This window comes from Gavia stellata, chromosome 25 (assembly GCF_030936135.1).
Source record: "Gavia stellata isolate bGavSte3 chromosome 25, bGavSte3.hap2, whole genome shotgun sequence".
Classification (NCBI taxonomy): Eukaryota; Metazoa; Chordata; class Aves; order Gaviiformes; family Gaviidae; genus Gavia; species Gavia stellata.
The window spans coordinates 9,444,353-9,465,658 of record NC_082618.1 but is presented as its reverse complement, the minus strand read 5'-3'; the positions used below and the strand labels follow the sequence as shown (position 1 = coordinate 9,465,658).

General features: G+C 39.5%; 1 protein-coding gene across 1 annotated transcript; it reads right to left on the bottom strand.

Annotated features, from left to right (window-relative positions):
- Nucleotides 1-1,462: 1,462 nt before the first annotated feature.
- On the bottom strand, nucleotides 1,463-20,268 carry GDPD1 (glycerophosphodiester phosphodiesterase domain containing 1). Its single transcript, XM_059829226.1, has 10 exons — nucleotides 20,133-20,268; nucleotides 15,452-15,494; nucleotides 11,085-11,220; nucleotides 10,342-10,387; nucleotides 8,889-9,007; nucleotides 8,149-8,238; nucleotides 6,961-7,094; nucleotides 6,214-6,273; nucleotides 5,294-5,345; nucleotides 1,463-4,718 (listed from the first exon to the last, which is right to left on the bottom strand). The coding sequence occupies exons 1-10, from the start codon at nucleotides 20,266-20,268 to the stop codon at nucleotides 4,596-4,598; spliced, it is 939 nt and encodes a 312-aa protein (XP_059685209.1). The 3' UTR covers nucleotides 1,463-4,595.
- Nucleotides 20,269-21,306: the final 1,038 nt, after the last annotated feature.

Below are 21,306 nucleotides of genomic sequence, written 5' to 3'. Positions count from 1 at the left end.
GGCTCTCATTTCCATCTCAGGCCAGCTCCTCTGCTACCATATCTTACACACACAGGTAACCAAACATTTTAATTTCCCCCCTTCAATTCAGGTATGATATACATACATAGACAGGATACGATATCCTCCACATCTGTGAACTGCTACATTCCGTAATTAAACTGATGAGCCTGATTATAGGTCAGAGCAGATGTCTAGAACGAGGCCACGCAAGATGATTTTCTCAGTGTTTTCAAAACCTGACCTGTAATATTACAAATGTGCACATACAAACTTACAACACTGCCAGAATTGGGCCACCGATCATTAAACTGGATAAACACCAACCAGTATACTTAAAAGACGACAACCTGTCCCCCAACCAAAAAAAGCTGATGTTTATTTAGGTATGCATTACTGTGCTTAGGAATAATTAGGATCATGATTTCTAAAAATAAATAATTAGAAAGCAGCTCTGATGCAGACAGCCATTTTTACACTGAAGTGCAAAGCAAAGGCCAATGCTCTCACACTTACAGAATTTTTTTTGAGCATGGCTAACCAAAACACTAGCATATGTAATACTTCTCAAAATATTACTAAAAAAAGAAGCATTTATTGGTTCATTTCACTTTGCTGTTTTCATCCATACAGAACTACAGACTCCATTTTAAGTTAAAGGTGCTACAGTCCTAGACAAGTGGGCAGAATTTGCCAGTTCTTTACATTGAAAGATGCTGATGCCAAAAACATACACACAGAATTGGCGCTCCTGGCATGCTGTTATAGTTAAGACACTTGGGATCCTCAGCCTTGTTTCTCCCCCTACCATTATTACACAAGACCCGTCTACTTCAAGCTGAATAACATATAGTAAAATTTAAAGAGTTTAGTACCTAATTTGTACACCTTCCCATTCTTCTCCAATCCTAAATTTTGATTATTTGAATTTTCAGGTGTACGGACAGGCTGCTTGCTTTGAAGCATGAGATGCCTGCTCTGCAGCTAGACCTTTGTTTGGAAGCAACAAAGCAAGAACACACACCTCATTGCTGAACCAGCAGAATTCTCTACACTGTTTTCTAGCATTGCATGTGAAGACCACTGCTGATCACGTTTATCTACTACTGTTGATCATGTTTATCTACTGTCTTAAAATAAATTATAGAAAAATCACATTGGAATTGACTTCGAAAGTTCTACTTTGAAGTTCATTTGCACACGGAGAAGGCAGGCTTAAAGCCTCTGCAGGCTTCATTTAGCTGCACATAGTTGCAGATGCTACAATTACTATATGAGAAAACCAATGCTATTGCCAAATTCTTAGACGTTCAGAGTCTGTAAGATAACGCCCTTCTTTTCAGCAACCCTACCCACATAAAAAGACCACCATCAAAGGCTCAGTGTTTACTACACTATAAATATAATCTCAGAAATTACACTTTTAGGCAAAGAAGGCACAATTAATAAGTATTTAGTTTTAGATATTTTATGAGCAAAGATGTTTTAATGTGTCACATTTCAAAAGCATCCATCCTTCTTTACAAGAAAAGGAAAATCACTTCACAGATTTGGGGCTAGAGAGGTCCACAAGACTTTCTGCAAATTAAAAGTGCATGGAACACATGCATCATCCTTCATACATAAAATATTTTGCAACAGTATTGAGAACACAGTAAGTGTTAAACAGTATTGAGAGTTAAAAGTACCTGAAAAGAATCTCTCCTCGGAGAGAGAGATTAAATGAACATCCTCCTGGACAGCTGTGCAAGTTCTCAACAAATGCTTTTCTGTACAAGTGGTTTAAAAATCACACAGCAAGTTCTGGAATATTCAAAACAATGATTTGATAGAACAAACATTCTACAGTTACCTCAGTTCCGTATTATTTTGTTACAAACAGTGATCATGGCCTAAGCCCTGTGCATTGGTGCTCGGATTCATGGCCTCATCCACGCAACATTATCTGTCTCAAGAGATCAAACTTTAGCTCTTGTACTAAAGCCCAACTGGGTAACTGAATAAATTCAGCAGCTTCTCTGGCACTGAACCCCTTCCCTCCCACGTAAGTTGACTCATTCAAATTTCAGATATTAAGTAGCAGACTTCTCAAAGAGAGGTCATGTATAAACAGCACAGTCAAAAGCTACATCAGATGCAGGAAGACTAGTGGTTGAAAACATGTGTTGAGCATCTTTGAAGGCAGAAGTTCCCAACCCCACCGCTAAAGAGGAAAAAGATTAAAATGAAATTAAAAATTAAGTTTGTTATTTCAACAGCTGTGTTTTGTCATTCAATATAGAATACAGCAAAATAGCTTATTTATGCAGTGATGAGGGAAACTTGAAAGAGAAATTAAGTCATCACCTGTCCCTTGAGAGATCAAGTCCAGAAATCAAGACTGGTATTTTAAAACTTAGCTTTTCCTAGATAAAAAAAAACAAAAACATTTTAACCTATCTGGAGCTACACGCTGGGTAGTAAACCAAGTTAAGACAGAAAGGGTGGAAGTTTTTCATTTACCTACTGAGCTGCAAATGGAGCCTATTCAAGATCTATTCTGTGACTATTAGAAAGCAGGCAGAACTATGACTAGACTGATTATTAGCAGTTATCTGACCAGACGTAACTGGTCTGAAAGGGAAACTAGAAGCTTAGCACGTAATCAATCATTTAATCCTTTTTCCTATGAACAGTTAGGAAGTTCTATTTTCCTCTCTTCTTCAGCGAGCAACAAACCTGATTAAATTAAGAGTTAACTGAATCTACAGCCATCTTAACCAGGCAGATATTTAGAAGGACACCATTTGCCACTATCATCACATGTTCACTTAAATCATAAATGCAGTAGTTCCTTCCACTTCATCCATTGGGAAATATTCCTCAGAAAGAAACTGTAATGCACAAATGAATATTATCCATCCAGATGGACTTGACGTTCTAACACTGCTATTTCATTATGTCTGTCAGTAGGCTGTCAAAGATGCTCCACAATTACAAGTACGGTGCAGCAGCCAGTGGAGTAAAACAAGAGCCCTTCCAAATCTCAGCTAGCCAGGGAAAAAATTACTTACTTTAAAAGTTTTTATAACAGTGAGTATACCTTGCAGTAAATATACTTTTGTATCTGACTACTGTATTTAAGAGCCATGATTTTCACATGGAATTCCTTAAAGAAGTAGATACTATCACTAAACAATAGTTTTGTTCCAGCAGTATCTGATGATTAGATGACTGAGCTTTATACATGTCATTGTGTATAATTAAGCCACAGTAATCAAATTCCTTCTGAAAACCCCTACCACTAACATGACAACACCAAAGCACGCAGGCATTGCAGGCTCAAATCTGACAGACGTTTAACACCTGCTCACAACGACAGAACAGCGTGTAAGCTTCCAGAAATACTTTGTCTAACCCCATTCCATCACACCTGGGGTTTCCTGGCTTTTGCCAGTAATGTTACTTCCACGTCCATGCACATAAACTTAATGAATATTGAATGTACTTTTGTGGAGAGAAAAGACTAAAATTTACACGCATCCTTGATTGACACTTGCTCCTTTTATACGTATGCATATAAATCTGCTTTTGGTGAATTCATTTAATAAGAACATTTTAATTTGTTCCTGAAACTCCTGACGGAACTTAGTCTCCTTTGGTCCCTCACCCTAAAAACAACTTCCCATTCACCAAGCCAACGGATGTTAGAACTACAAATGTGCAAAAGACTTCTGAAACATTGGCTTCCTTTGTGAAAAGACTATTTCAAAGTATAATCTACAGTAAGTGCAATCTTCCTTTCTGGAAAACTAGCTACTGCCATGCCATGGTAGCCTGACAGGCAGGTCAGAACCAGGGGCAAACCTAGACCCTTGCAGTGGAACTCAGTGCCAAACCCAGAACCTGGCTTAAATGCTCTATTTAGACCTTGACTAGTAAGTCACAGTGTTACCATCACGTCACAAAGGGGTCTACATACAGTTGCAACTTAAGCTCAACATTCTTATCAGTAAGAATAATTGAGTAAATCTACACTGACCAAGTGAGTTAACTTTGGTAAAAAGGTGATGGCCTTTACTGACTACACTTCACAGGCTAAACTATCTGGCTAGCCACAGATTCTGCTTTCTATTTCTTCTGTGCGTTGTTTTTCCTTTTTGCCCTACAAGTTATCTGCAACTAAAAGCACCATGAAAAATGCACACACATAGGGTACACGTTCAGAAATTCTTCCGTTTCTGCCCACTAGAATATAACTGGAATAACTGACACGTCTTGACATCTGCTTAGGAACACTTGTGACAGGTAAAATAGCACTTATTATCTACAGGTATCCTATCCAGCAATTTTCTTTCTAGTCATCGCTATGCGTGAAGTGCACTGTTGCTAAATGAGCTATTTACAAGTGTAAACTATGTAATTAAACTTTTAAAATAAATAAGACAACCTTTACATTAGGTAGTAACTTGACAACAAGGTAATAGATCATCCAATTACATCTTTCAAACAAAATGATCTATGTATGCTGCTCAGATTTTTTTTTCCTTTTTTTTAAATGAAGAAAATCCTTGGCTCACAATCTATTCTGCAAGAACTTCCTTCGTTTTCTTTCTTTACACTGGATAATTGTGTAAAAACTCCTTAAGTTTTGTTGGATAGTCTGTCATCACTCCAGTTGCTCCCAGATCAAATGCCCTCTTGTATTCTTGTTCTTCATTCAGTACCCAAATATACACCTATGAGATGGGATAGAGAGACAAATTATTACAGGAAATACTCAAATTAAAAAAAGTTACCTTTGACCTAAATTGTTTCATGTGAGAGACATGCTGCTGCATATATTTCAAATGATAAATGATCACACTGTGATGCCAGAGACACGCAAACATACATACCCAACTTCTTCCCCCTCGCCCTCCAAAAGGGGACGTTTTCTAGTGGTGACTCCAACTCGATTTCGTTACCTGAGACTTCAGGTATTTCCAAAAGTCAAAATACTATTTTGTGAAAAGCCCAAAAGAGGTAAGCAGTTTAGCAGATTTTTTTCCCCATTTGAAGTGGGGGAAAAAATAATCTTAAAGGGATTTAAATTATAGAGGTTTTTTCCAAGCATACAATTCTTCCTTTGCAACTACAGAACTGCAAGTGTAACAGCATAAGCTATTGCTGAGGAATGAAAAAGCAACTTATAATCCTAGCAACACAACAGAACGTGTTGGGGAGAACATGAACCCATCTTAAGGCCGTATCTGGCTGGTTCAAATTCTCACTAGGTTAAAAGCACATTTCCTTTAGCTTTGCCACACTGTACCTGAATGCCCCGAGCAGTGAGGTGGTCAAAAAGTGCCTTCCGCATTAGCAATCTGCAGAAAGGAGAAAGATATTATTTAAGAACTTGAAGTATATATGAAATTTTCAATGTCCGTTGATGTTCTGTAATAAGTTTTCCATACAGCACTTAGATTTAATGTTTTCCACAGGAAAGTGATTAGAAACCTAATTATAGAAAACTTTTAGTTCAAGCAACTCAAGACTGGTTAATACAGATAACCAGAAATTTGCATTAGCTATGGATATTTGTATCAACTCTTCTGAAGATCACATCCAGCAGACTCCTTCATCATTACAGGTACCCTGTACCATATCCGATGAATCAATCCCTTTGCTTTCAGAAGAGATTTTATCCGTCACACCAAGACATGGAAACTCTACTGGCCACTCAAGGAATCAAACTAACAGATGTCAGGCACAGAAGCAACAGCCAGAAGACACTTATTGCAACCATGTTCAACCTCTGAAAGCATATGACTAAGTTTCCTCTGAAGCACAGACATTCTTAAAATGCAGTGTTTCATGTAAGCCAAACTATCTCCTCTGACAACGTTATGGAACCGTCACAATCCCATGAAACGTGAAAGCCACATTCTGGATCTACTTGCGTGCTAATTAACTGAACACACTTAACGACAGAAACGAAATAGACTAAACTGTAATAATGCCCACTGCCACTGCACCTCAGTATGTTTCAGCGTATGAAAAATAAAAGCGCACAGGAACACCTTCCTAAGATTTTAATATGATTTATGCTGCACTGACAATAAAACTAGAAGAAACTGAAAAAAATTTGCAACATAACAAGTAGCTACAGCAATAGCTAGTCTTAGTTGCTTGAGCCAACTGCTAATATATAGGCAAAATACAAATAAAAATGTAACAAGATTAAAATCTTACGTGTCAGCTAGCCAGATAATAAATTTCTGGCTTCTTGTCATCTTCTGTGGTTCTTTCAGCCTGTTGAGGAAGAGGGAAAAAAAAGATTACCAGAGCACAGATTAAAATATTATTTGAGATGTTCCTGCAAAAGGAACATGAAGAATTAATCTTGCAGCTTCTCAAATTACAGCAGTAATTGCACTAAGACAGTGACTTAGAATTGGGTTACACAAGAGAAATGTGCTACATTTAAGAGAAGCAGCAGAGATGGGTATTCAGCAGCATTTTGAATAAAGTATGAGAAACAAAAAGCACGTGAAGTCTCATATCCACCCTATTGCTGACTTGCCTCTTGGCCTTATTCAGACTAATTTGTTCTCAAGAAAGAGGGAGAAAAGTGCAAGAATTAGTTATTTGTACAGCACTGCTACATATTACTATGTAGATGGAATCAGCATAAGCTGCGTTGTAAAGGCAGCTGCATAAAGGCAGTATTTACAGGAGATGCTGTAAACAGGAAACACTGGCATACACAGGCACCCCACACTAACAACTGAGTAACTTAGAGCTGGCTAGAGACAGGTTAAATACAGAGGAGCAGAAGATCTGCATAGCTTTCTCTTCGGAATATACAAAAGTGCCTAAACTAACAAAGCAGTATCCTCAGCCCAAGGATACTGACTGAACCAATGCTCAAGCTGGCATTATCATTCACTTGTTTTACTACCATTTCAGTGCAGCACCCACTGACGGACTCTAACTCACTTGAGGATGATTGAAGGCATGGGAATTTCCAAGAATTCTTCCTTGAAAGGAATGAATGGCAGCAGACCAGTGTAGAACAGACCAAGGAGCAGGAGGACACGTTGCAAACAGAAGATGATGGGAATGTCAGCATTCTGCAGGAACCAGGAAAGAAAGAGTCTAAATTATCACGGTAGATTGTTGAGTCTGTTGCAATTAAATTCACTCATCGATGCATGTTTAAAGTCTTGCACTTGCACCTAAAGATAAGGCTGCCAACTGTTTATGATATGCCTGCCACTGAATTTAAATTACTCCTTCTGGTAGCTTGTAGTCCAAGCAAAAAAGTTTCACACAATTTGAAGGGGCATTGGGACCTGAAAAGGTAAAAGTTTCACTGGTTGCCGTACTGTTTTGTTACCTGCCTTCAGACTGCATGACACTATGCAGCATTTTTTCTTAGACTAGTATTACTGCAAAGAACAAGCTGCGCTTTAGCGCAGGACTTGTTATATTTTGATATCACATCAACTTGCTTCACATTTTTAAAGATGCTGGTTTATGAACCAAAATATTTGGGCACTGATGCTGTGAAAATGAACAAATTAACTGCTGTTCAGGTAGGAAATGGTGTGTTGTCCTGCACAGATAAATCAGAACAATATTTGTACTCTCAACTAGATCAATTTCACTCAGGGCATAACTCCCTCAGACTAAGCACAATTTTAATTTAATTCTAAATTGTACAATTCCTCAGCACAAAAAGGAGTAGAATCTATAGCTGTAAACCAGCTTTATACCAATATAACTATGTGTCAACTAGTGGCCACATCCATTATTTTCATAAAAAGAAACACACAATAAGCAATCCTTGGAAAAATTGCTTTTGTAACAGATGAATGATGCGCAAAACAGGCTCTAAATGTTCTTGGCATAAAATCATAACACCCTGTATTTTATATAACAAGAATAAAACATGATTAAGCTTAATTCCTCAAGTATTTTATTGCAAAGTATATGGGTATTAACTGTGCTTGATTTATCGTAACAGGGTAGTAAGCAGAATACAATCTAAGTGCAAAATTTCTCATCACATCTGAAAGTCTGGCATAGCTGGCTAGAACTTGATTTACAGCGTGCTTTTCTGTACATTTTGTCACCACGCATAACAAGCAGGCAAGAACAAAGCTTAGCTCGACCCATTCTTACCTCCTTAAGACACTTCGATACAACCTCGTAATTGACGTTCCCCCATACTGTCAAATGCTCTCGCTTATACTGACTCACCAGCTCTGAAACCTGCAATATAAAAAGCAGAACCCTAACATGTATTCATTGAAAATTATGTGCAGAATTATTTAACTGAAACTCTACTTGTTACTTTTCAACTACATAAGTAATCACAGAAAAGCTAGTTCTTCTATACTCTCTCCCATCTTAAAATGGTTGTGCTGCTTTGACTGGAAAGAAACAGGTGTTCAGGTCAACAGATAAAAAGACAGACCATTATACCTACAAAAAACTCTACAGAACCTAAGAAAACGAGATGGCAAAATAGTATCTGATGGAAAGCAGATTTCCTTTTCTGTAATGAACATTTATCTTCACACTGACATCACGTTTTTACAATGCTTTGGTAGGCAACAGTCTGTAAGACGACCCTTCATATGAAGTACAAACCAAACTTGTGTCTAGCAGTGTAGTATCAGTTTCATGTCAAGATAAAGGGTCAGTAAAGAGCTGTCTGCTGAATATCTTGCGCAAGATCACTTCTCTGTCTTCTGTATTACCTCATACATGGAGCAAGATCTAACACGTGAAGGATGAAGCAGTCCAAGAACACAGATTTTAGTATCACAGACGGCTAGCAACTCCAAGAAACTTTTCTTTTGGAATTTCAACATCATTACATGACATTCGGTCTCAGTTCAGCGTAGATTTTCATGTACCTTTTTGATTAACACATTGTTGTTCACTTTGATGTCAATGTTGACAGGAGTTTGTGGAAATGCCTCAAACACCTCTTTCAGGAGTGGAATACGGTTGTCTTTTCCCTCGCAGTGACATTCTGGGGAAACAAGGAAGCTGTCACTGCTGTGACTGTTTTTAATACACTACAGATAAAAGCTGAGATGTCAGAGCACTTGTTTTCTTAAAATTAAAAAAAATTACATAGTTTCTAGAATTAGCACACTTTAAAACTGAAAAAAAATTTACTTCTCTCGGATGGTTGTAATTAATTATGACAAGCTCACTTCCATAATGAAAATGCCCTGAACATATTGCACATTTAGGTTGAACTTCATTAAATTCATTCGTTATTTAGCAACAGTAGGATTGCAAGCGTTGTTAAAATCCTGAAACAGAAAACATGGACTCAGTTACCACATACCAAATGCAATGAGATTAATATGAAACAACACCAAAGGAGAAAAACTTTTCCTTCTAGGAAAATTTACTCGAGAAACATAGTGAGTAAAGGGAACAGAAGGCAAATCCCCCAAATTTTATTGTCTGAAACTGCTTGTGGCTTTAGGGAATTAACTGAAGGCTCTCGCCATCTCTTTGTATTACTGTACATAAACAAAAGATACATACATGTGAAAATAACACGTCATGGATCTCATCTTGGCGCATTTTAAGTATTTTGCAATTTTGAACAGAAATGTTTAACACAAGATTTGCTTGCTGGGCAATTCAAATACAGAAAGGCTACACAAGACAGTCACAAAGCTCCACAAGCAAGGAAACACGTCTGATATCATCTCTGAAGCCTCTTCTAGGTGGAAGCGCTCTCAATTTTAGCCTGTATGCTTTATTCAAATTATAGTCCCACAAACCACAGTTTTCACAAGAAAACAGGTTAATCTTTTTCTAGGTTTTCCTCTCTTGCAGTAATATTGGTACTGAACTTTAAGTCATACATACAGCAACTACTACTCTTCCCATTCACCCTTCTGAAAATCTCTATATTATCTGACATCTCGCAGTACTTCAAGCCCAGAGTGCATGAGCACAATGGCATTTGAGTTGTAAAGAAACTCTCTTCTGCCTTCTCTTCTTTTTTTGAACAACAAATTTTCAATCAGCACCCTCTGAAGATCTCACAAGGGAACTGGAAAGCAGTTGCAAGAAGTAGACAAAGAAACAATTAAAATGTTTATTTGTAAAAAGATATCTTACATCTTAAACTTAAGTCACTGCCAACTGGTATGAAAATAATGTACTTTGGTTTCTAAAGCTAGGGTTATATTTTCCTTTTAAAACATCTCTTATCAAGATACTGACAGAAGCAAATCCACCTTTCTATTCCCTTTGCCAAAACAAGAAATTACCACACTGGAACATGTGGTAATGGAAAATGAGTTACTGTAAACTGAAACAGCAAAACCCAAATCTTACCTTTCTGAAACGTGACATCCAACTTGCAGAGATATGGTGGAAGTTCCTTAAAAATAAAGGGAAGTGGAACACTAACTCAAATGCAGGGATATAATCGTGACTTTTCTTGAAAAAGACAAAAAAATTGTCATTCACAAGCCATGTAAGTTACCTTTAAAGACAAAAAAATATATTTTTTTTTAATCTTCTTGCCCAAAAAGTGACTTAGAAGAACTGCATTCACTCTTACCTGAACTACCCGGCATTCTTAGACTTGTGTTACCTGTAGCCGAGTAAGGGAAAACGCTTCCAGATGCCTGCCTGAAAATTCTGAGAATTCCACTTAAATATCAGATGGAAGGACAGCTCTGTAAAACAGGCTTTTAAAACTGTCAGTGCAGGTGGGATTCATCTACCGGACTTCCCATTAAAAAGCTGGTCATACGAGAAGAAGCTTGTTAACTAAGCTTCCTTCGTCACCAGTATGGCAAAACAGGCCCACCTCCAGAAAGCTATTCACCCAACCTACTATAGGACAGAGTTAATCACCCTCTGGAAATGTGCTGGGTTTTCTCCCTTAATGACACAGGGAGCCTAGTTAACTTTTCTTTTTTTTTTTTTTTAAGGACAAGATGAATCCCTTCCTTCGATTTTGGATACTAGACATACACACACATTCACACAACCTTCTTGCCCACCCCAGCCACTCTACAAACACGTTTTTAAACACCATCTAGGCACTAACTTTTTTTTCTTCAACTTACAGAGTATTTGAGGTCACATATGTTGACATCAACCCCTGTTGATCTCTTCAGGTTCTCATCATGGGACACAACCACTTGCTCATCTTTCGTCAGGTGACAATCTAGCTCCAACATGTCTGTTCCTATATTAACCGCACTGGAAGAAAAAAAGTCTGCCTTGAACCACACGTGTATTTCGTACAGGTCCAAACCCAACACACATATGTTATTCAATTAAACTAATCCCAGTGGAGGTACTTTAGATGCTTTATGATGCAATGAATCCTCACAATCTTGCTGCAAAACAAGAAGCAAGTAACTCTACTGCAGTGGGAAAGCTGATGCAATAGTAAACAATGCATCATGAATCAGAGATGGGATTTGAACTTGGGAGTTCTGGCTCTGTCTTCCATAGAAATCACGTATCACACCGGTTGATTGCAGCCTACCACCTCAGTATTCAGAAACCTACTTCTAAAGTCTTGTTTCAGAATTTTGAGTGTGATGCTTATTAGTATCAGCACATTGACCACTGGAAGAAGCAAGCTCTTTCAAAAAAAGTCATCAATTTTGTGGTAAGCACAAACAACAAATGACAGGGATGTGAAAGCCTTTTTTTACTTGATTTAAGTTAATCAGGAATGGATGGATCAGGAAATTAGAAATGGGTCTTTCAAGCTTTTGGCTAGCAAAACTACATTTTCAAAAAAATATTATTATTAATGAAAAAGTTTTAATTTTAAATTTTAAAAAATAAACCACTAAAACACTCAGTCGTATTTTTTCCAAGAAAAATAGCTATTCCTGTTCCAATCCGCTGCTTTGAAAAGTTCTAATCCAATTCCAAATCCACTCTATAGAAGCTTAGCTCATGGCAGGAGGAGTAAAGAAAGCAGAAAGTAGTAATAATATTGATGAAACATAAATACAAGAAACCTCACACCAGAACAGAAAAACTAAGCTTTACTCCAATGAGAAGTGAATTGCTCATTTCATTAGAAAAGATACTCAGAAGGTATCATTCTAGCCGACAGCTAAAAGTCCCAGCCTGAAGTCTGAACACTTCCTTCAAGACGTTGGGCTGTTCTTTTTATCCACCTACGAACAAACCTGTAACATCTGTGAGTACAGTCTACACCGGGCCCAAAGCTCTGCGACTTCAGTAACAGCCTTTTCCTTAAGAAAAGGGCTTTACTGACTGCTGAAGAACAGACATGCCATAAACATTTACAAATGCAATAACAAAACAAAAAAAATTAGAATATAATCCCCTAAGTGTTTAACACAATTTCTGGTCCAGCTGGGATAATGATCAAGAAGGGGGTTGTCAAATTAAAACCAATTTGTTAACTGTTTTCCAGAGCCACTAATTAAGAATTAGGAGAGGAACAAAACCCTATTATACATGGAAGATACACAGCCTGTTCTGTGTAATTTTTCCTCCTGAGGAAAAGCATTTCCAAATATGCTGCAGGAGACTTGCCTAATTTGTAGAAGATGTTCCCGTCTAGTACCACGTATTATCATTTAACCAGAAAAGTTTATTAGAAATATTACTGCTTAAGAAATTCAGGACTAATGCTGCATGGAAAAAGAAGAACAACAACTTGCCTTGTTAACAAATTTGAGAATTTGCCAGGCTCTTACTAGCAGCTTGCTGCTAAATAAGCTTCCTTAAAGTGCTGAGGTTTTTTTTCAGCTGGAAGTCAGTTTGTTTTGCAGCTCTGTAATAACACATCAACTCTACATTGCTCCAGAGAACACTTCAGATGCTCTCCAGATTCAGAAGAACTTACTGGATTCTGATCTAACTGCTCCAGAACTCGAGTTGTGAAGCAGACTCACATTTGCAAATTAGGACGATAGAGCTCTTTGTTTGTGTTTAACTCCAACTGTTTTCAAGTAAAAGGGAATACCAGGAAATATAAAAGAAAAGCCTTGCCTTGGAACTAAATTCCATTAGGCAAGGCCTAATGTAGCACAACGTATAGACCTCATAAATACTAAGTTGACCATGTACTTCTATTGCTGTAACTAGCGTGTTTAAAGCTTTCTCTCTAAACCAAGTATGTTCATAAAAGAAAAGGAAATACAATGAGAAAAATATCTGGAGAGTTTACTTAGCAGCTTCCTGTCAAGACAATGCTGAAGTACACAGCTGTATTAGGGACAATTAAACTTGTAATTAAATTCTTCTGACATCTTTCATGCTAGATCCCCAAATACTTTAAGATATTGCACGTGTCTCTTTTAGCTTAAAATCAATTATTTTAAAACCTAAAACCACCACAGAAGCATTTAAATACAATATAACATGATTCCAGCCAAAAATAATCTATTAGGTGTTTTACCATGCAAACAAAAAAATACCGTCTTTGGTACAAAAAGCTCATAATTGTTTTCCAGAATATTTGTAAGTTAAGCTAATATAGAACTTGACATTACCAATAAGGCCTTCCCCCCCGCCCCTTTGTTTATATATTACTGAATAATTGCTTCATTATCATGCAACAGTATTAAACATTCTTCAATCACTGTTGAAGTGTAAATAGCATAAATAAAACTATTTGCTTGTCAATACTTAGGTTACTGTCAACAAAACAAAAACAGACAAGCATTCTCTTTCGGATTCAACTACATCAATGGTCAAATATGCCTGCTTGTCCAAACCTGCAGAAACAGCTCTTGCAGGCACGCCCTATTTGGCTTCATGCAAAATCCGATGGATTATAAATCGATTAGTTCATACCAGCCATCTGCGCCAATCCAGCTGATTTTTCACCATGCAGATCACCAGTTTTCTACCCAATTCCTTTTGCTAGCTTACCAGTGGAGATGGGAACGAGCGGATGGGAAGAACAAAGCCTTCACCCTTCCACAGAGGAAGCCATAAGACTTTCTGCTGTCTAATGCAAAGTAATTGCTCTGACTCTTGCTTTCTGCAGAAATAACTGCCTTTATTATTCAGCCAAGACAACTGCAAAACAAGTAACTGAACTTTGCTATTGGCAGTCGTGATGAGTTCAAAAAGTGGACCTCAACACATTTGTTATACTATAGCTGTAAAATAATTAAAGTGGTCAGAATAGAGTCACACAACCGTCTGTATTATCACAAAACATTATTTGACTCCTAGCACAGTCCTTACTCTAAGGACTTACTCTAAGTACTACAGCTTACTTCTGGGAATGAAATAAAAATACGTTATGGTATAACTTTCTTTGTAAGAGCCCTATACATATAAAACCAGTACGATACTAAATGAAAATTAAGAAACAGTTAAAAGAGAAGCACTTTCCAGAAAGTGCAGTAGCAGACTTGAAAAAAGGCAGGCCAGCAGGAAAAAAAACCCACAAAGCTACGCTAAGCTTCCATGGAGATAGAAAATACTGCAGTACTTTCAATAGCGCTGTTGGGTTGGGAAAGCTGGCACTCCGCAGTCTGCAAGGAAATGTGCAAACTTATGAGGCTACTTAGCACAAAGCAAATTAAAAAACCCCAAACAAAACAAAGAGACGCCTACGTAATTTGGTCACTGCTCACTGGCGGATGGAGTTTCAGATATGCTTCTTTTTCAAATGCCTTTGAGAACCTTGTTAGAATTCACCACTTAAATGCTGGAGGCTTAAAAGGCTTTGCAGTACCAACTCCATTTTAAACCCCTAGATAAGAGGCTTTCACACATTGTGCAAATGAAGTATGCGTATGAAGGGAAAAAACATAACACAAACATTTTTAATAGCTTTACGGATGATATATTAAAAGTTAGTTAATATTAGGATTTCAGTCACAATAATTCTAGGAGACAAATTATTAACCTTCTATATAGAGGAGGGAACTGAATACCAGGAAACTGAGGAATATCTAAGAGAATTGCTTACGGCCATAAGAGCAGTCAACAGATTCAGACTTCCTGAAATCCAGCCTTGTATGCTAATTAGCATACTGGTATAGACTATGATCTGAAATACCTTTTGAGAAACATCAATGTATCTAGAAAAAACAGTGTGTGATATTAGTTACAAAACATAGCTTTATAATAGTAAGTAAATGAATGAAAGTAATCGCCATTAAACAGGGAAGCAGTATTGTTTCATGTTTTACTAGCTAGCACAGGAAGAATCAGGCCTCAGGAGTTTTATTTCCAATTGCCAGTCTGCCACATTATTGCGTATAAATCACAGTCCGTGGTATCCCAATTCCTTCTTGTTTAAATTGGAGTAATGCTTAGCAATCCACAGAAGTCATCCAAAGGAGAGATGACTTTCAGAAATAGGACACTGTACCCCAAACTACTGATGGAAGTCCTGTCTTCCTTGATTGCTTCACTCACTAAAGACAATGAGAACACCGCTGATTTAGGCATCATTAGTTCCATTTGTACTCACTGGTGAAAGGCTGCCATCGTGTTTTCCAGGTTCTCTCCAGCACCTACAAAAATAACAAAAACATGTACAAAATCCTTTTCCTCCCCTCAATCCCAGTGGAAATAAATAAAAAACAATGGATTTAAAATGTACATGTTTTGAGGAAATATTTGGAGGAATGAGTATGAAGCTACAGTCAGAAATACCTGTTGCTGCTAAGCTACTGGGGAGATCCAAGAGTCCAGACTTTCTCAAGGTAAAACAATAAAAAAAGAAAGAAAGAAAGAAGAAAGGGGAAAAAAAAAAAAAGATGACTTATCTTGGATTTGCATAGCACTTTGAATATACAAAACAAAGTGTTTATTTTACCAGAGGTTAGGCACCCTGTTTTTCCTTAAAGGGGTTGTATTTGGCTGTGACAATATGCTCCACAGGTATAAGAACAGTATATGTAAAAAGTCTACTTCAGAGTTAAGAGGAATAATATAAGGAAAGGTGACAAGAGAAAAAAAAAAAAAACAAGCAACCAAAAAAAAAAGTGCCCAAGACTCTCTAAAGCTGATATTCCCTAAACACATAAGGCAGTTGATGCTCAACGAGCTGACAGCCTCTTTTTTCAGTGCAAGGATACTTCCTGAAACAGCACAAATCTGTCAATAAAGGTTTATGCTCCTGGCAAAAAGAAGTCTCATACACAAGGAATGAAACACACATCAACTCCAGTTAAAAAATGAAAGGACAAGCAAATTAAATTTTCTTTCAGGCAGGAGTAAACGCTGCAACTCTTAAGCCATCATTCTCTACATAGAGATCTTTGAAAATCACTCTGGTTAGGGACTGGAAAAGGTTGTCAGAAAATAGGCAATATTATGTACTGGTAAACAAAACAACTTCAGGAAGATACATGTACTGATGAGGATATCTATGCAAATTTTAACTACTCTTTGACAGTGATGAGTGACAGACTTTGTAAACAACAATTATAAAAGCTCCAATTAAGGCCTTGCCTATTAACAAGACCTTACCAGTACATACTTACCTAAGTCTGTGTCTAGTTACTTAAAGCAATGCAATTCTATGCACGCACAACTAGCCGTTTGAAATTGTTATCAGGTTAGCTTGCATTGGGAAGTTTACAAAATGAAAGACTTAATTGACTTAGAATCGTAATGACAAAATCTGCATGGTTTAAAGTAAACCGATACAGTAAGTCCACAGCAGCTTCTGTGATTAGACCTTCACCAATATTGTATGGAATTTGATTGCAGAACTAGGAACAGGCTGAGTGGCAAAAGTGACCGAGGGACAGAGGAGAGCATGAGAATCTCATCCTGTACTTCTTATGATTGCCTAACAGATAGTAAAAACCTGCATAGGACCTGGATGATTAGTTAAAAGTTAACTGCAATAAAAATTGAGGGTTTAGATAACTTATCAGCTGTGACAATACAGCCCGTACATCCCGAATGGTAAGAGAGGAGGGAAAAAACTGAGTCAGTCTTCAATTTGTGAACGAAATAACAGTATCCTAACATTCCTGGGCAGAAATTTCCAAAAATAAAACTTTAAACTACTGCTCTAAGAAGTCACATGTTAGGGAGGCAGGTATGGCAAGTCAAACCAGTTGGTAACAAAACGCCTGACTTGTAGCGTTTTGGGGAAATGAGGAAAAAAGTTGAGAGATCAGCCGAAACAGGAATTCTAAATCAGCAACAGGGCTTTCACAAACCACACTCAGAAAAGGGAACTACCACAAGCAAGTGATTTGGGGTACTAAATCAGTTTTCCTCCTTAAAAAAGAAAAGGCTGGGCTGACTGAAGGGCTTCTGACATTTACTTAAATGCACCTCCAGATTCACGTATTATCCATTTGTGCTGTTGCATTTCCCACGCAGAAATTACCTTCCCCAGAATACTTTAGCATCCTGTAAGCCAAAATGGCCACATCCAAACATTATGATTGTGTACTCTAACTTTGAAAGCACCACCATGGGATGAGAGGGAGGAGTTAACCTCAAGCACTGGCTTAAGGAGATGACCCTTAGAAGTTCTGTTGTTTTGGGTTTTTCCCCCCCGATATAAGCAAAGAAGCCCATTAGGAAGAATGTTGCCAGCAGGTCAAGGGAGGTGATTGTTCCCCTCTACTCAGCACTGGTGAAACCACATCTGGAGTGCTGTGCCCAGTTCTGGGCTCCACAGTACAAGACAGACATGGATCTACTGGAACAAATCCAGCGAAGGGCTGTGAAAATTAAGCTATAAGAGATTCTTACATACAATGAGAGGCTGAGGGTGCTGGAGGTGTTTAGCCTGGAGAAGAGAGTCTTGGGAGGATCTTACCAACACATATGAATGATAGGAGGGAATAAAGAAGACTGAGCCAGGCTCTTCTCAGCAGTGCCCAGGGAAAGGACAAGAGGCAATGGGAACAAATTGAAATACAGGAAATTCAATTTATAAACATATTTTATTGTAAGAGTGATCAAACTCTGGAACAGGCTGTCCGGAGAGGTTGTGGAGCCTCCATCCTTGGATGTACTCAAAACCTAACTGGACAAGGTCCTGATGAACCTGCTCTAGTTGCCCCTGCTCTGGTCAGACGAGATGATCTCCAGAGGTCCCTTCCAATCTCAATTATTCTGTGGCTCTGTAAAAATCATCATGCTACTCTGTCTCAAAGACACTGCAATCCAGTCCATGCAGCTGGCTTTAATAGAGGACTCTAAGACAGAATATCAAGACTTAATTATTGATCTCACAAATGACCGATTTTTAAATTATGCAGAGGTGAAGAAATAATTCAGGGATGTTTCCACAGACAAGCTATAAACCGAGATAAGAAAACTCTTGCATGAAGAAAGAAGCTCAATCAAAACCCATAGACTTAGAAAAACTTCCCATACAAAGCTTCAACTCAGAGAGGAAAAAGCCAAACAAGTTAAGTGTTATCTTGATCTCCGAAGTTAAGAGGAGTAATGCAACAGGAAACCTGACACTGTGTCTAAGGCTACAGCATGACTAAAGCCTGATGAGAACTTAAGTCCCACAGGAATTTAAGTTACAAGGTAAATACTACAGAGAGTGAAGAGTAAGTGATCTTCAGTCTCGTAGTACCCGATGAGCAAAAAGCTGCTGAGATGTTGTTTAAGCATTGTACTTCTACCGTAGGTGCATTTCACAGTATATATGCAGACACAGAGCAATTTGAAGACCGTGGACTTTGTCTCTGAATATAATTGCCTAATGAATAATCCTCCCATTGAGTAAGGCTTTCTTCTAATGGTGCTTAGTACAACTAGCCGAAACACTTGCATTCTAGGCTTAGGGCTGTATATCTTAACTAAGGACACTGCAAAGAAGTGAGAACAAAAGAAGATTAAGGAGATCATACCAAGTTCCAACAAAGTTGTCTGCAAGTTTTTAATAGCTTGCAAATTAACCAGCAGGTAACAACCGAAATTCAGCCTTTGTTCGTCAAATGAAAATATATACCTACCAGGAAATGGCTAATATACATGTTCCAAACCAAATGGTGCATTTTATGCTATACTTAAGACTATAGTTATACAGAAACTTAATCTGTCATATAAACTAAATGAAAGAAATGTAAGTAATAAAATCTGTAAGAGACTAGCTCTAGTTTTTGTATTTTAATAATTCAAGGCAGTAGCAGTAGCTAAGCACCATTGGCTAGATCCGTGATCAAACACTGCATAAACCAGCACTAAAGATGACATTGAAAATTGTTTAAACTCAGCATCTGACATATCTCCCACAGGATTTCAGGAAAAATATTTACTAGAAAACTGACTGGCTATTTTCACAAATTGAATGAGGCAGCAGGGAAGAACACAGAACTGATCTTCACAGAACAGGAAAATACAATTTGCTGTATTTTTTTTTCCCTCTCAATGCTTTGGGAAAGGTAGAAGAAACTTTAAAAACATCTTTTAGCTATTTTCAGTAGAAGCAACCAGCCTACCCACAAGGCCTTGGCGCAAGGTGTACAGAGGGGACAAGACTCTCAAAATGGGATCGGTTTTACCCCTGCACTGAACCATTAACTGTCTCTGACAGCAAGGGGAGCAAGAACAGAGTTGCAGCAAACTGCATTTCTTCTGAAACCAGAAAGCAAAGCAAATAGGCAGTTAGAGGCAAGAAGACTGATCTTTTGTACCTGGCCTAAGCAAGTCAGCTGCCTCTCTCATTAGGAAGAGAAACACCATAATACAGGATCATCAGGAAGAAAAAAATACACGTTTGAGAGGGAAACCATCACGACCCACGTAAAACAAGCTGATTTCGGCTGAGGCGTTTTGAGTTCGGAGATTAATTCAGCTTTGAAATCAAGCCCTGGTCAGCAGGTGGCACCTAAAATTAGGTTGCGGGAGGAAGGTTTAAAGGGAGCCCGCTGCGAGCGACGGGCACCGCGCAGCAGCCCCTCAGGACCCTCCCGACCGGGCGCTAGCAGCGCCCGCCCGCCTCAGGGAGAGAAACGTCCTGAGGGAGCGGGGAGGCATCGCCCCCGGGGGCGGCCGCGGGGTCCAGGGGAGCCCCTCAGCGCCCGGAGCTGGGGAGGGCTGCAGCCCCCAGGGAGCGGCGGGCGGCCGCAGCCTTGACCCGCCGGATGGGAGGGCGGGAAGCGGCGCCGCCGGGGCCGCGGTGGGCAGTGCCCCCCCCCCCCCCGCGCCCCCTCACTCACCGCCGCGGTGGGAGATGTGCCGGCAGCGAAAGCGCTGCCGCTTGGGCCGGTGGAGCAGCCCCGGACACTTGAGGAGAAGCGCCGAGGTGAGGACGTATCCGCCCAGCGTAGACAGCAGGTACAGCGTCGCCGACATCCTGCGCCTCTCGCCGCCTAACCCCGCTCCCCGCCCGGCCTCGCCCGTCCTGTCCCGCCCCTCGGCCGGCCCGACCCGCAGCCGGCTCCCAGCGAGGCGGCGGCGCTGCGGGAGCCGCTGCCACTGCGGCCGCGCAGCCGCACCGCCTCCCCTCCGCCCCCGAGCCGGGAGGAGGCGTCAGTGCGCAGGCGCGGAGGACCCCCGCCCTTCCCGCCAAGGGGACCGTGAGGCGGTCTCCCCTCAGGCAGCCTGGGCCGCCCCTCAGAGGCGGGGGGAGCTCGGCCGGGCCCTCGCACCTCCACGCGTCTGTCAGGGCTCGCACTTTTTAAAGGTAGTTAACAAAGGCTGCGAGCGATTTCCGATTACACATTTCAGTTTCCCATTTCGCTTTCCCCTGTTGCCTGTACCGCGGCCGCGTCTCTCGGAGAGAACTGTTCTCTGTAGTGCTTTTCATTTTATTGATGGCACTTGGGAATCGCTAAGTGCTTGGTAAATCTAAATTCATTAAGGCGTGCAGAGGAAGACACTGTCTTCTTCACAGACAGAGGGAGGTGTTTTCCACACCCAGCTCATCAGAGATGTCGTATGCGGAACAGAAACCAGGTCTCAACTCCGGTCATGCGGTATAATTAAAGTATTATAGCAAATTGGCAAATTAAATTTTGTATGTGCGCTAATTAAAAACAAATATTACAGATATTAAATTAGGTCTCAGCATACAGCCACTACCACTAATACCTCTTACCTCGACACCAAGTTAGAAGTTGATTTACTGTGACTTTTTTGGCACCGACAGCCACGTGTGAAGCTCGCAGGATTTAAGCCACCTTGCAGTACATCGTGTAGCGCATCTTCTGGAAAGTGTAGTATAATTACACAAACTCCCTCAAGCTGAGATTCAAACTAGGCCAAAACCATCCTTTTAGCAACCAAATGTCTATTTAATCACTACAAGTCAAGCTATACTGGCAATTAAGCTGCAGCTGCGTACAATGAACAAGCTTATACAGCTCTACATTTTCCACAAATTTACCAGCA